The sequence below is a fragment of the Mobula hypostoma genome, chromosome 1 (assembly GCF_963921235.1).
Source record: "Mobula hypostoma chromosome 1, sMobHyp1.1, whole genome shotgun sequence".
Taxonomy (NCBI): Eukaryota; Metazoa; Chordata; class Chondrichthyes; order Myliobatiformes; family Myliobatidae; genus Mobula; species Mobula hypostoma.
Window position 1 is genome coordinate 197,011,834 of NC_086097.1, and position 12,991 is coordinate 197,024,824.

The 12,991-nt window shown below is 38.9% G+C and overlaps 1 protein-coding gene across 3 annotated transcripts in view; it reads left to right on the forward strand.

Annotated features, from left to right (window-relative positions):
- Positions 1-12,991, forward strand: part of usp14 (ubiquitin specific peptidase 14 (tRNA-guanine transglycosylase)) — a 68,465-nt gene that overhangs the window by 24,283 nt on the left and 31,191 nt on the right. For all 3 annotated transcript variants that reach the window (XM_063062769.1, XM_063062761.1, XM_063062779.1), the window contains exons 9-12: positions 3,763-3,842; positions 7,040-7,154; positions 7,364-7,429; positions 11,236-11,328. In XM_063062769.1, coding sequence (XP_062918839.1) covers positions 3,763-3,842; positions 7,040-7,154; positions 7,364-7,429; positions 11,236-11,328 — 354 coding nt within the window. The remainder of the gene's footprint in view (positions 1-3,762; positions 3,843-7,039; positions 7,155-7,363; positions 7,430-11,235; positions 11,329-12,991) is intronic.

The following is a 12,991-nucleotide window of genomic DNA, read 5'->3' on the forward strand; positions in this document are numbered from 1 at the left end:
ATTTTGACTACTTAACTAATCAGGCACATTTTGCACCATTGAGAGTCTGTAGATTCAAGTGATGTTTGGAACTTCTCTCAATTTATATTAGAATGTACACAATTTATGGAACAAGGTAAATGATCTTGTAGTGCAGTTAGATGTTGGTAGGCATGACATATGTGCATCACTGAGTAGTGACTGAAAGAAGATCATAGTTGGGAGATTAACATCCAAGTATACACATTGTATCGAAAGGATAGGTGGGTATGCAGTGGGGTTGGGGTGGCTCTGTTGGGAAAAAATGAAATCAAATCCTTGGAAAGGTGACACAGGATCAGAAGATGTAGAATCCTGTGGTTAAAAACTGAGAGAATAAAAAGACCCCGATAGGCATTGTACACAGGCCTCTGAACAATAGGCAAGAAGTGGTCTACAAATTACAATGGAATATAGAGAAAATGCATATCAAAGGGGCAATGTTATGATAGGGGGATTTCAGTATGCAGATAGACAGGGAAAACCAGTTGGTGCTGGATCCCCAAGTGAGAGAATGTAGAATGCTTATGAGGTGGCTTTTTAGAGCAGCTTGTGTTTGAGCCTTCGAGCTATTCAGGATTGTGTGTTGAGAAACATACTGGATTTGATTAGGAAACTTAAGCTAAAGGAACCCTCAGGAGACTGTGATAGACTGTGGTATGATAGACTTCACCCTGCAACTTGAGAGCTAGAAGCTAAAGTCAGTTGTATCAGTATTACAGTGGAGAAAAGGAAATTACAGGAACATGAGCTAGGAGCTGGCCAAAGTTGATTGGAAGGGGACACTAGCAGGGATGATGGCAAAACAGCAATGGCGAGAGTTTCTGAAGGCAATTTGAAAGGTGCAGGATAGATGCATTACGAAGAAGTAGTATTCTAAAGGCAGAATAACATACCCATGGCTGACAAGGAAAGTCAGAAACAACATGAGGCAAAAAAGAGGACATATTATAGAGCAAACATTTGTGAGAAGTTAGAGAATTGGGAAGCTTTTAAATATCAACAGAAGGCAACTTTAAAAAAAAAAGCCATAAGGAGGGAAAAGGTGAAATATAAAGGTAAGCTAGCCAACAATATTAAAGAGCATAACAAAGGTACATAAAGAGTAAAAGAGAGGTACGAGTAGATATTGGACTGTTGAAAAATGACGCTGGAAAGGTTGTAATGGAGAGCCAGGAAATGACGGGTGAACAGAATAAGTATATTGTATCAGTCTTCACTGTGAAGGACACTCGCAGTATGCCAGAAGTTCAAGAGCGAAAGAGGCAAAACTGAATGATGTTGCTATCACTAGGGTGAAAGTGCTTCAGAAACTTAAAAAGGCCTGAAGGTGGATAAGTCATCTGGACTGGATGGACTGCACCCCAGGGTTCTGAAAGAGGTGGCTGGGAAGATAGTGGAAGCATTGGCAATGACCTTTCAAGAATCACTAGATTTTGGCATGGTCCAAAGGACTGGAAAATTGCAAATGTCACTCCACTCTTCAGGAAGTGGGGGAGGCAGAAGAAAGAAAATTATAGTAGTTGGGAAGATTTTGGAATCAGTTGTCAAGGATGAGGTTTTGGGGTACTGGAGGCACATGATAAAATACGCCGAAGTCAACATGGTTTCCTTAAGGAAAAATCTTGACTGACAAATCTGCTGGAATCTTTGAGGAAATAACAAGTAGAATAGACAAAGGAGAATCGGTGGATGCTATGTACTTGGAATTTTAGTAGGCCTCTGACAAGGTGCCCAACGTGAGATTGCTTAACAAGTTAAGAGCCCATGGTATTACAGGGAATATACTAGCATAGACAGAGGATTCGCTGACTGGCCAGAGGAAGAGAATGGGAATAAACATTGCCTTTTCTGGTTGGCCGTTTGGTGACCAGGGACCACTTGTGCTGGGACTGATTCTTGTTGTGCTATGTGTCAGTGATTTGGATGACAGAACTCATGGCTTTGGGGCCAAGTTTGTGGACAATACAAAGGCAGGTGGAGGGTCAGGCCAGTTACAGAAGGACTTAAGCAGGTTTGGAGAATGGGCAAAGAAGTGGCAGATGGAATACAGTGTCGGGAAATGTATGGTCACGTACTTTGGTAGGAGGAACAAAGCGTAGACTATCTTCTGAACAGACAGAAAATTCAGAAATCTGAGGTGCAAAGTGACTTGGGAGTCCTCAGGCAAGATTCCCTCAAGATCAACTTTCAGTGATGAGGAAGGTAAATGCAATGTTAGCATTCATTTTGAGAGGACTAGAATATAAAAGCAAGGACGTATTACTGAGACTTTATAAGGCATTGGTGAAGCCTCACTTAGAGTATTGTGAGCAGTTTTGGGCCACTTATCTAAAAAAGGATGTGCTGACATTGGGGCAAGTTCAGAGGTGGTTCATAAGAATGATTCTGGGAATGAAAGGGTTATCATATGAGGAGTGTTTGATCACTCTGGGCTTGTATTTACTAGAATTAAGAAGAATGAAGGGGAATCACATTGAAACCTATCAAATATTGAAAGATCTAGATAGATTGGATGTGAAGAGGATATTTCCTATGGTGTGGGATTCTAGGACCAGAGGGCACTGCCTTAGAATAGAGAGACGTCCATTTAAAATGGAGATGAGGAGGAAGTACTTTAGCCAGAGACTGGTGAATATATGGAATTTGTTGCCGCAGGCAACTGTGGAGGCTGGGTCTGTGGGTGCATTTGAGGCAGAGGTTCATAGATTCTTTATTAGTCAGTACATAAAAGATTATGGGGAGAAGGCTGGAGAATGGGTTGAGAGGGGAAAGTGGATCAGCCATGATGAAATGGCGGAGCAGTCTCAATGGCCAAATGGCCTAATTCTCCCCCGTACTTTATGATTGTTATGGCCTAATTGATTTGGCTTTATTTATAGAATCAATAAGAATTAGAATAGAGTAAGGATGGAATTTTCATGTTGGAGTATAAAATTCTAGATAGGGTAAATCAGCAAGCAAAGCTAGTTGCGCATTCAAAATTTGTGAAAAATTGCATTGAACCTGAATGAAGCTGAGTACTTTGTTAATTTTTATTGAGGGAGAATTGATGGCAAAAGAAGTCATTTGGAGCAGTAGTGTGCAGCTATTATCTTGTCCAGGACAGGGTTGGGTTAGGTGGATACAAATTAACATTCCACATTATTTATGAGGTTACACAAATAAAATAACAATACATAACCAGACTTTGAATCGTGTATGAAAACATAAATGTTGGAGGTTAATAGCAGACTTATTTCTGAATGGATTATTACAAGCTAATAACGGATGTATTTCTTAAAATACAAGTAATTGTGCCTGACCTTTTTGTTTTGAAATCCATTTTATAGCCCTTAAGTTGTGGAGTCAATAACAGCTGAACTGCTGATTCAATCTACATCTCATTGCTTTAAAAATTTTAACTGCATCTTTTTAACATTTAATATAGAAAAATTATGAGTTACAGTATATTGGACGTCCATTGTTATGTCTTCGTTCATTGGAGATTTAAATAAATGAAAGTGCTGCCTTTGTTGTGATTGGAATCAAAACAGCCAATAATCTCTAAGCCAGTGTCAGACCCAAACATTGAATTTTGGTTACTGAATTTCCCTCCCCATCAAATGATCTGTGAATTTAAATACATTTGAAATTAACAAATTAACAATCTTTTACAATTAACAAAGCTTAGACCTAAATATATTATTTCTCAAACTTTGCAAGCTAATATTTACCTAGAATAACCATTATTCCTCTCTGTAGACTAATTCAGAGGGAGCAGCAGTTTCAACATCGAAGAAAAATTTTATTGATCAGTTCTTCGGAATAGAATATGAAACGTCGTATCCTTTTCTTAAAATTAAATCCAGAGTAAAGCTGTTGGGGAAACCTCTTCTAGAGGAAAAAGTAGAGTTTTTTTTGTTGCATGACTTAAATGTAATTATTGTGCTGTAGCAATAGTGGTGGAAATATGGACAAACTCTCGATTTCCAGTTGAGTTTGTCTTATTTGCAAATTGAAAACATTGGGCAAGAGGTTTAATTATTAGTACTTAGTCCATATACCCCAGGCTACTGTGGGAGGGAAGGGAGGAGATTGTTGATCCTTTGGCAATGATCTTTGTATCATCAATGGGGACAGGAGAGGTTCAGGAGGATTGCAGATGTTCCCTTATTCAAGAAAGGAAGTAGAGATCCAGGAAATTATAGACCAGTGAGTCTTACTTTAGTGGTTGGTGGAGAAGTTGATGGAGAAGATCCTGAGAGGCAGGATATATAAACTTTTGGAGAGGCGTAATGTGATTAAGAATAATCAGCATGGCTTTGTCAAAGGCAGGTTGTTCCTTATGAGCCGATTGCATATTTTGAGGATGTGACAAAACATATTGATGAAGATAGAGCTATAGATGTAGTGTATATGGATTTCAACGAGGCATTTGATAAGGTACTCCATGCAAGGCTTATTGAGAAAGTAAGGAGGCATGGGATCCAAGAGGACCTTGCTTTGTGGATCCAGAATTGTCTTGCTCACAGAAGGTAAAGAGTGGTTGTAGCGGGTCATATTCTGCATGGAGGTCGGTGACCAGTGGTGTGCCTCAGGAATCTGTTCTGGGACCCCTTCTCTTTGTGATTTTTATAAATGACCTGAATGAGGAAGTGAAGAGATGGGTTAGTAAATTTGCTGATGACACAAAGGTTAGGGGTGTTGTGGATAGTGTGGAAGATGGTCGGAGGTTACAGCAGGACATCGATAGGATGCAAAACTGGGCTGAGAAGTGGCAGATGGAGTTCAACCCAGATAAGTGTGAGCTGGTTCATTTTGGTAGGTCAAATATGATGGCAGAATATAGTATTAATGGTAAGACACTTGGCAGTGTGGAGGATCAGAGGGATCTTGGGTGCAAGTCCATAGGACACTCGAAGCTGCTGCGCAGGTTGACTGTGTGGTTAAGAAGGCATACGGTGCATTGAGCTTTCATCAACAGTGGGATTGAGTTTAAGAGCTGAGAGGTAATGTTGCAGCTATATAGCACCCTGGTCAGACCCCACTTGGGAGTACTCTACACAGTTCTGGTCTCCTCACTACAGGAAGGATGTGTAAACTATAGAAAGGTGCAGGGGAGATTTACAAGGCTGTTGCCTGGGTTGTGGAGCATGCCCTATGAGAATAGGTTGAGTGAACATGGCCTTTTCTCCTTGGAGTGACAGAGGATGAGAGGTGACCTGATAGAGGTGTACAAGATGATGAGAGGCATTGATCATGTGGATAGTCAGAGACTTTTTTCCAGGGCTGAAATGGCTAACACGAGAGGGCACAGTTTTAAGCTGCTTGGAAGTAGGTACAGAGGACATGTCAGGGGTAAGTTTTTTATGCAGAGAGAGGTGAGTGCATGGAATAGACCGTCGGCAACATTGGTGGAGGCGGATACGATAGGGTCTTTTAAGAGACTCCTGGATAGGTACATAGAGCTTAGAAAAATAGATGGCTGTGGGTAACCCCAGGTAATTTCTAAAGTATGTACAAATTTGGCACAGCGTCGTGGACCGAAGGGCCTGTATTGTGCTGTGGGTTTTCTATGTTAAACCACTGTGTTCCTCAGCTAGAATGCCTGTCTTCTGATTTACTGTGTGCCAATAATTTGCTGCTGAGCTGACTGTAGAACTCAACAAGTAAGCATTGCTGTGCTGATTTTGTGCCTTTCCTGCCCTCCTGTCTCCTGCACATGACCATTCTGATGCACTTAGAGAAGCAGGAAGGCAAGTAGGTCATTGGTGGAAGTTGGCATTCTCTGCTGTACTTGGATGTATACTTTGTAATTTACTGGATCAAATCATCTTTGACGTCCATTTATCCATAAATCCGCCCCCCCGCTGTGTAGTGCAACAGAACTGACTGGCAAACAGTATTTGTAGTTACATCCTGGCACCCCAGACTTCATAAATAACTTATCAGTCCACGCTCTTGTTTTTCTGTTTCTAAAGCATTTTTTAAAAGTTTATTGCATCAATTGAAGCATCAATTATGTGGCTTATTAGTTTTTATGAATATCATGCACTCCAAAAGGATTGGTTCGCTAAGATCTAGTCATTTCTCTCTGCCTCCTTAGAGGTAGAGTAGAATGTTGATTTCCTTTTCCCTGAAAAATTATAGGCTCTTTGCTATGTTAGTTATTATCTGTAAATGTTTACTTCATTTAAAATGGTTTTAAGCTTAAAATATAAAATCTTACCATCGGCAATGAGAAGGCAAGGAATAGCTTCTTTGATTATACCTAATCCCTTTATGTCATTGCACCATCTGTTATTGTCACCTTATATCATTAGATTATCTGCCCCATTTTAATTCACACCCCTCTCCTTGCCAATCTCAAGCAACCTCTCCGTCTTGACTTCGGGCTAACTGGATAACAGAACTAATATTAGTCTTTCTGAATAAAGTGAACTGCCTGTGGAAATGCCACAAAGATGTAGCTTTCTCTTAATGTGGTCTGGGGCTAAATTTTAGAAAAGCTTCCTGGTCTGGGTAGATACTGCATTTCATCACTTTGCTGCCCTGATAAACTTTTAATGGCCACTGTCAAGCACTGAATTTATCAAAACTTCAGACTCCTTCCAAAAACGCCTACATTGTGTCTGGTAAGATTTTTTTTTGTCAAGATCTTTGAACTACAGTTTTATGTGAAAAATCAGATTGCGTTAATTTAGTCTGTCTTTTGTTATTTGTTACACTTTGCAGGTCAGTATAGCTTTTGAGAAACAGTAACCTTGTAAGCAGTTTTCAAGGGCACTTGAAGGTAAGACTAGACACTTGTTGAAAAGGCTATGTTGTACAAAGCCTTGACAGTCTTGTGTTCAAAGACTGAGGACGGAAGAAACTATTGAGGACAGGTTTATTTATAAGAAGTTTCAATTGGTTAAACTTCTTCAACTTCTCCAGTGTTTGCTGAAACTGTAAGATTTTAATCTTTATGATACATGGAGTTTTTCATCTTTGGCTTTGACAGATCAGTCTTTCAGATTCTTCCTTAACTGTCATAAAGCATGAAGTGTACAGAGGCTGAACATGAGGAGGTAACAAAGGGCAAAGAAACGCAGCTTCAGCTTAGTTGTTTCATTAATCAGGAGGTCAAATATCTATTTACTGGGCTAAAGCTGGTATGTATCAAAAATTCACATTTTCAAAGATTTCTAAAGATAAATTATGAAATGGGATCAAAATTATTTTACCTTTTTATTCAGGTTTTTAATGTTTTTCTTGTAATTACAAGTATTTCATTTTTTGTGAGTTACAAATTACCTAAGTATTGGCAAAACCACATCAATTCTAGTAGCTCTCAAAGTAACTTTTATTTTTAACGTTTCAGCGTCTTCAAGAAGAGATCACCAAGCATTCTCCTACATTGCAAAGAAATGCATTGTATATCAAATCTGTAAGTGTAGTATCATAAATCAGTATGTTTGAAAATGAAAAGAGCATTTGGCAGTTGTTTTCCAGTCGATTAAATATGATCTTTAAAAAAAATTGGATTATTTGAAAACTGCTGTTAGGTTTCTAAAATATGTTGATATTTCATGGTTGACAGGCCTTTGTGTTTATTCAGTGACCTGTATGTTACTTTCATCAGGGTTCTTTTTATCCTTGAAGTTTCTTAACTCTAGATCTTGTGATCCTATGTCACTTCTTGCCAAAGATTTTATTTTATTTTTAACCAGAGCTAGTCCACCTGCCTTGCCTATTCAATAGGATGTGTATTCATGGATATTTAGTTCTCAGCCAGGATCATCTTTCAACCACAACTGTTTATTTCTACAACGCCATACCTGCCAAATTCTATCTACACTATAAGCTCATCCCTCCTCCTCGAACCTTACTCCCTCTGAATGCACTGCCCTCCACTTTCTTCACACCATTCCCAACCTTACCATCAGACCCACAGACAAAAAGGGCACTGTTGTAGTGTGGTGGGCTGACCTCTACCTTGCTGAGGCCAAGTAGCAAATCTCACACATCTGCTCATACCTTCTGACAGCAATGCAGGTGGATGCTTCCCTGGTATCATGGATTCTTGATTACCTGACTGGCAGACCACAGTACGTGTGCTTGCAACGCTGTGTGTCCGACAGAGTGATCAGCAGCACTGGGGCTCCACAGGGGACTCTCTTGTCTCCCTTTCTCTTCACCATTTACACCTCGGACTTCAACTACTGCACAGAGTCTTGTCATCTTCAGAAGTTTTCGGATGACTCTGCCATAGTTGGATGCATCAGCGAGGGAGATGAGGTTGAGTACAGGGCTACGGTAGGAAACTTTGTCACATGGTGTGAGCAGAATTATCTGCAGCTTAATGTGAAAAAGACTAAGGAGCTGGTGGTAGACCTGAGGAGAGCTAAGGTACCGGTGACCCCTGTTTCCATCCAGGGGGTCAGTGTGGACATGGTGGAGGATTACAAATACCTGGGGATACGAATTGTCAATAAACTGGACTGGTCAAAGAACACTGAGGCTGTCTACAAGAAGGGTCAGAACCGTCACTGTTTCCTGAGGAGACTGAGGTCCTTTAACATCTGCCGGACGATGCTGAGGATGTTCTACGAGTCTGTGGTGGCCAGTGCTATCATGTTTGCTGTTGTGTGTTGGGGCAGCAGGCTGAGGGTAGCAGACACCAACAGAATCAACAGACTTATTCGTAAGGCCAGTGATGATGTGGGGATGGAACTGGTGGTGTCTCTCACGGTGGTGTCTGAAAAGAGGATGCTGTCCTAAGTTGCATGCCATCTTGGTCAATGTCTCCCATCCACTACATAATGTACTGGGTGAGCACAGGAGTACATTCAGCCAGAGACTCATTCCTCCAAGATGCAGCACAGGGCGTCATAGGAAGTCATTCCTGCCTGTGGCCATCAAACTTTACAACTCCTCCCTTGGAGGGTCAGACACCCTGTGCCGATAGACTGGTCCTGGACTTATTTCATAATTTACATATTATTATTTAACTATTTATGGTTCTATGACTATTTATGGTGCAACTGTAACGAAAACCAATTTCCCCCTGTGATCAATAAAGTATGACTATGAAGATTTGGCATGACATCTAAAACTCTGACTAATTTCTACAAATGTGTAGTGAAGAGTATATTGACTGGCTGCATCATGGCCTAGTATGGAAACAACAACGCCTTTGAACAGAAAGACCTATAAAAAGCAGTGGATACAGCCCAGTCCATCAAGGGTAAAGCTCTCCCCAGCACTGAGCACATCTACACAAAGCACTGTTACAGTATAGCAGCATCCATCAGCAAGGACCCCAACAACCCAGGCTATGCTCTTTGTTCACTGTTGCCATCAAGAAGAAGGTAGAGGAGCATCAGAACCCACACCATCAGGTTCAGGAACAGTTATTACCCCTCAACTATCAAGCTCTTGAACCATTGGGGATAATTTCATTCAACTTTACTCAGCCCATCACTGAACCGTTCTCATAACCTATGTTTGCGAAAGGTGGTGAGAGTGGACAAATAAATGAGGCCAAAAAAGGAAAGATACTCACTTTCTAACCATTCAGAAAGATATGCTGGTGTTGGAGAGGGTTTGAGGGAAGTTTATGACAATGAACCCAAAGTACCAAGGATATCTTTCGGAAGCGGTGTCTCAGGAAGGCAGTGTCCATTATTAAGAACCTCCAGCACCCAGGGCATGCCGTTTTCTCACTATTACCATCAGGTAGGAGATACAGAAACCTGAAGGCCCATACTCAGTGATTCAGGAACAGCTTCTTCCCCCCTGCCATCCAATTCCTAAATGAACATTGAAGCTTTGGTCACTACCTCACATTTTTTTAGCATACAGTATTTCTGTTTTTGCATATTTTTAAAATCTATTCAATATAGGTAATTGATTTACTTGTTTATTTATTATTATATTTTTTTTCCTCTCTGCTAGATTATGTAGTGCATTGAACTGCTGCTGCTAAGTTAACAAATCTCACGTCACATGCTAAACCTGATTCTGATTCTGATCCTGGCGATGAAAGGATTAATATATGAGCAACACTTGATAGCTTTAGGCCTGTACTCGCTTGAGTTTAGAAGGTCAGATCTCACTGAAACCGACAGAATATTGAAATGGCTTAGATAGAGTGAAAGTGGAGAGGATGTTTCCAGTATGGTGGGGGAGTCCAGAACCAGAGGGCAGAATCCTCAGAATGAAAAGATGTCCCTTTAGCAGAGGGTGAAACCTGGAATTAATTGCCACAGGTGGCTATGGAGGCCAAGTATGGTGTATTTAAAGTGGAGGTTGAAGGTTTTTGGTAACAAAGGTTATAGGGTGAAGGCTGGAGAATGGGGTTGAAAGGAAGAGTAAATTGGCCATGATTGAACAATGGAGCAGACTCAAGGCTGAATGGCCTAATACTGCCACGATGTTTTCTAACCTTCTGGAGTTAAGAGAAGAAGATGGCATATTATCCGCAACATTGAGCTAAGTTGCAAAGTCTCCATATTGATTGCTATTTATCCATGGCTCCAGTAGGGATTGATGAATACTGTTCAGATTTCTCCCCTGCCCCTTCTGTCAAATTTGGGAATGCTGCAGCCAGTTGATCAGCCCTTCTTCCAGCTCTGGTTGTTATCTAGTTTTGCACACCATAGAATCAAATAATCCTGGTTGAAACCTATAAGCAAACCAACACCTTTGTTCCAAAATTTTAACATACATTAAATTCTTTCCTTAAATTTCATTTTAAAATACAGTATTTTGGTGTATTAACTCCTGTTAGGATTTACATTTGACTGTCTCCAGAACTGGTGCATAGTAGCTATAGAGAACAGTATCAACAAAATACATTGTAACTACTAAGCCAGGTTATCTCAACCAGGTACAGGACTTCTACCACTTCAAAGGAGAAGGATTTTGGGTGGTACCAATTAAGTGGGCTGCATTGTATTGGATGTTTTTGAAATTGTATTCATCCAGAGAAGCGGAGTGTGTTTCATCACATTTCTCACCCATGCTTTGTACATGGTGGGAAGGTCTTGGTATCGGAAAATGTGCAATTGAGCTTTGTGCAATCATTGTGAACGTCTCTATTTTTTACCTTGTAGTAGACTATTGAACAAATGTTTGTGCTTTTCTGTTGGATAAATCGGATGTGAAACAAGTTATGACAGTATGCAGCTATAACGTGTTGCTACTGAGTTTTAATTATTTTAAAATCGTTCTTATTTTCTTGTAATTTAGTCTAAACTATGCCGTTTACCTGCCTACCTGACAGTTCAGATGGTGAGGTTTTTCTACAAGGAAAAGGAGTCTGTAAATGCCAAAGTTCTAAAGGTTAGTAATTGTAATCTGTTGATAGACTGTAGCACATTTTGGAAGAGAATTTCTTCATTTGCTTCTCTGGATCCCCATTTCATTGATTTTTAAAAAAAGATTTTTTTTAATACAATTTTTATTGAGCTTTCAAAAAGAATACATGAAAAGATAAAATCTACCCACCCCCCCTCCCCTGAACCCTCCCCCCCCCCATGTATATAGTCCTACCTAAAAGAAAGAAAGAGAAAAAAAAAAGAGCCGCCTGGGTATTGGAAGGTTTCCACATGCTCCATGGGATTCAAAATAAATTTGGTATAATTATTCGTTATTTTCCCCAAGTAACCAAATTCTTTGTTGGAGCACTTAAATATGACATCCTATCTTTTGTAAATAAGGGTGCCAAATATTCAAGAATGTTAGATAATTATCTCTTAAATTATAAGTAATTTTTTCAAGTGGAATAGAACTAGCCATTTCATTATTCCAACGATCCATACTTAAATACGAATCAGATTTCCAAGTAACTGCTACAGTCTTCTTAGCTACTGCCAATGCAATTTTTATAAATTCTTTCTGATATTTATTCAATTTAAGTTTCGGTTTTATCCCTTCAATATCACTTAATAGAAATAATACAGGGTTATATGGAAGTTGAATGCCAGTAATTTGTTCCAATAAGACTCTTAAATTTATCCAAAAGGGTTGAATTTTAAAACAAGACCAAGTAGAATGTAAAGAAGTACCAATTTCTTGATTACACCGAAAACATTTATCAGATAGATTTGAATTTAATCTATTTATTTTTTGTGGTGTAATATATAATTGGTGTAAAAAATTATATTGTACTAATCTAAGTTGAACATTTATTGTATTTGTCATACTGTCCAGACAAAGTCTTGACCAATTTATTTCATCAATATTAATATTCAGATCTGTTTCCCATTTTTGCTTTGACTTATGGGTTCCTTGTTTAATTGTCTGTTCTTGAATCAAATTATACATACAAGAAATAAATTTTCTAATTTTCCCTTTTTGAATTAAAATTTCAATTTCATTAGCTTTTGGCAAAAACATTGTTTGACCCAGCTTACCTATTAAGTAAGCCCTTAACTGAAAGTAACAAAAGAAAGTATTATTAGATATTTTATATTTATCCTTTAATTGTTCAAATGACATCAATATACCTCGCTCAAAACAATCTCCTATAAATTTAATCCCTTTTTGGTACCAATTATATAAAAGTTGATTGTCCATTGTAAAAGGAATAAGTCTGTTTTGAAACAAAGGTCTCCTTGCTAATAAGATTTCTGTGTTTCCTTATCAACATTTATCTTATTCCATAGATCAATCAAGTGTGTTAATATAGGAGATTCTTTCTTTTCCCGTATCCATTTAGATTCCCATTTATATATAAAATCTTCAGGTTTATTTTCTCCTATCTTGTCTAATTCTATTTTAATCCATGCTGGTTTTTGATCATCGAAAAAAGATGCAATAAATCTAAGTTGATTTGCTTTATAGTAATTTTTAAAGTTTGGAAGTTGTAACCCTCCTAACCTAAATTTACATGTCAGTTTTTCCAATGATATTCTTGACATTTTACCTTTCCAAACAAATTGTCTCACAGATTTATTTAACTCTTGAAAAAATTTCTGTGGCAATTGTATTGGTAATGTTTGAA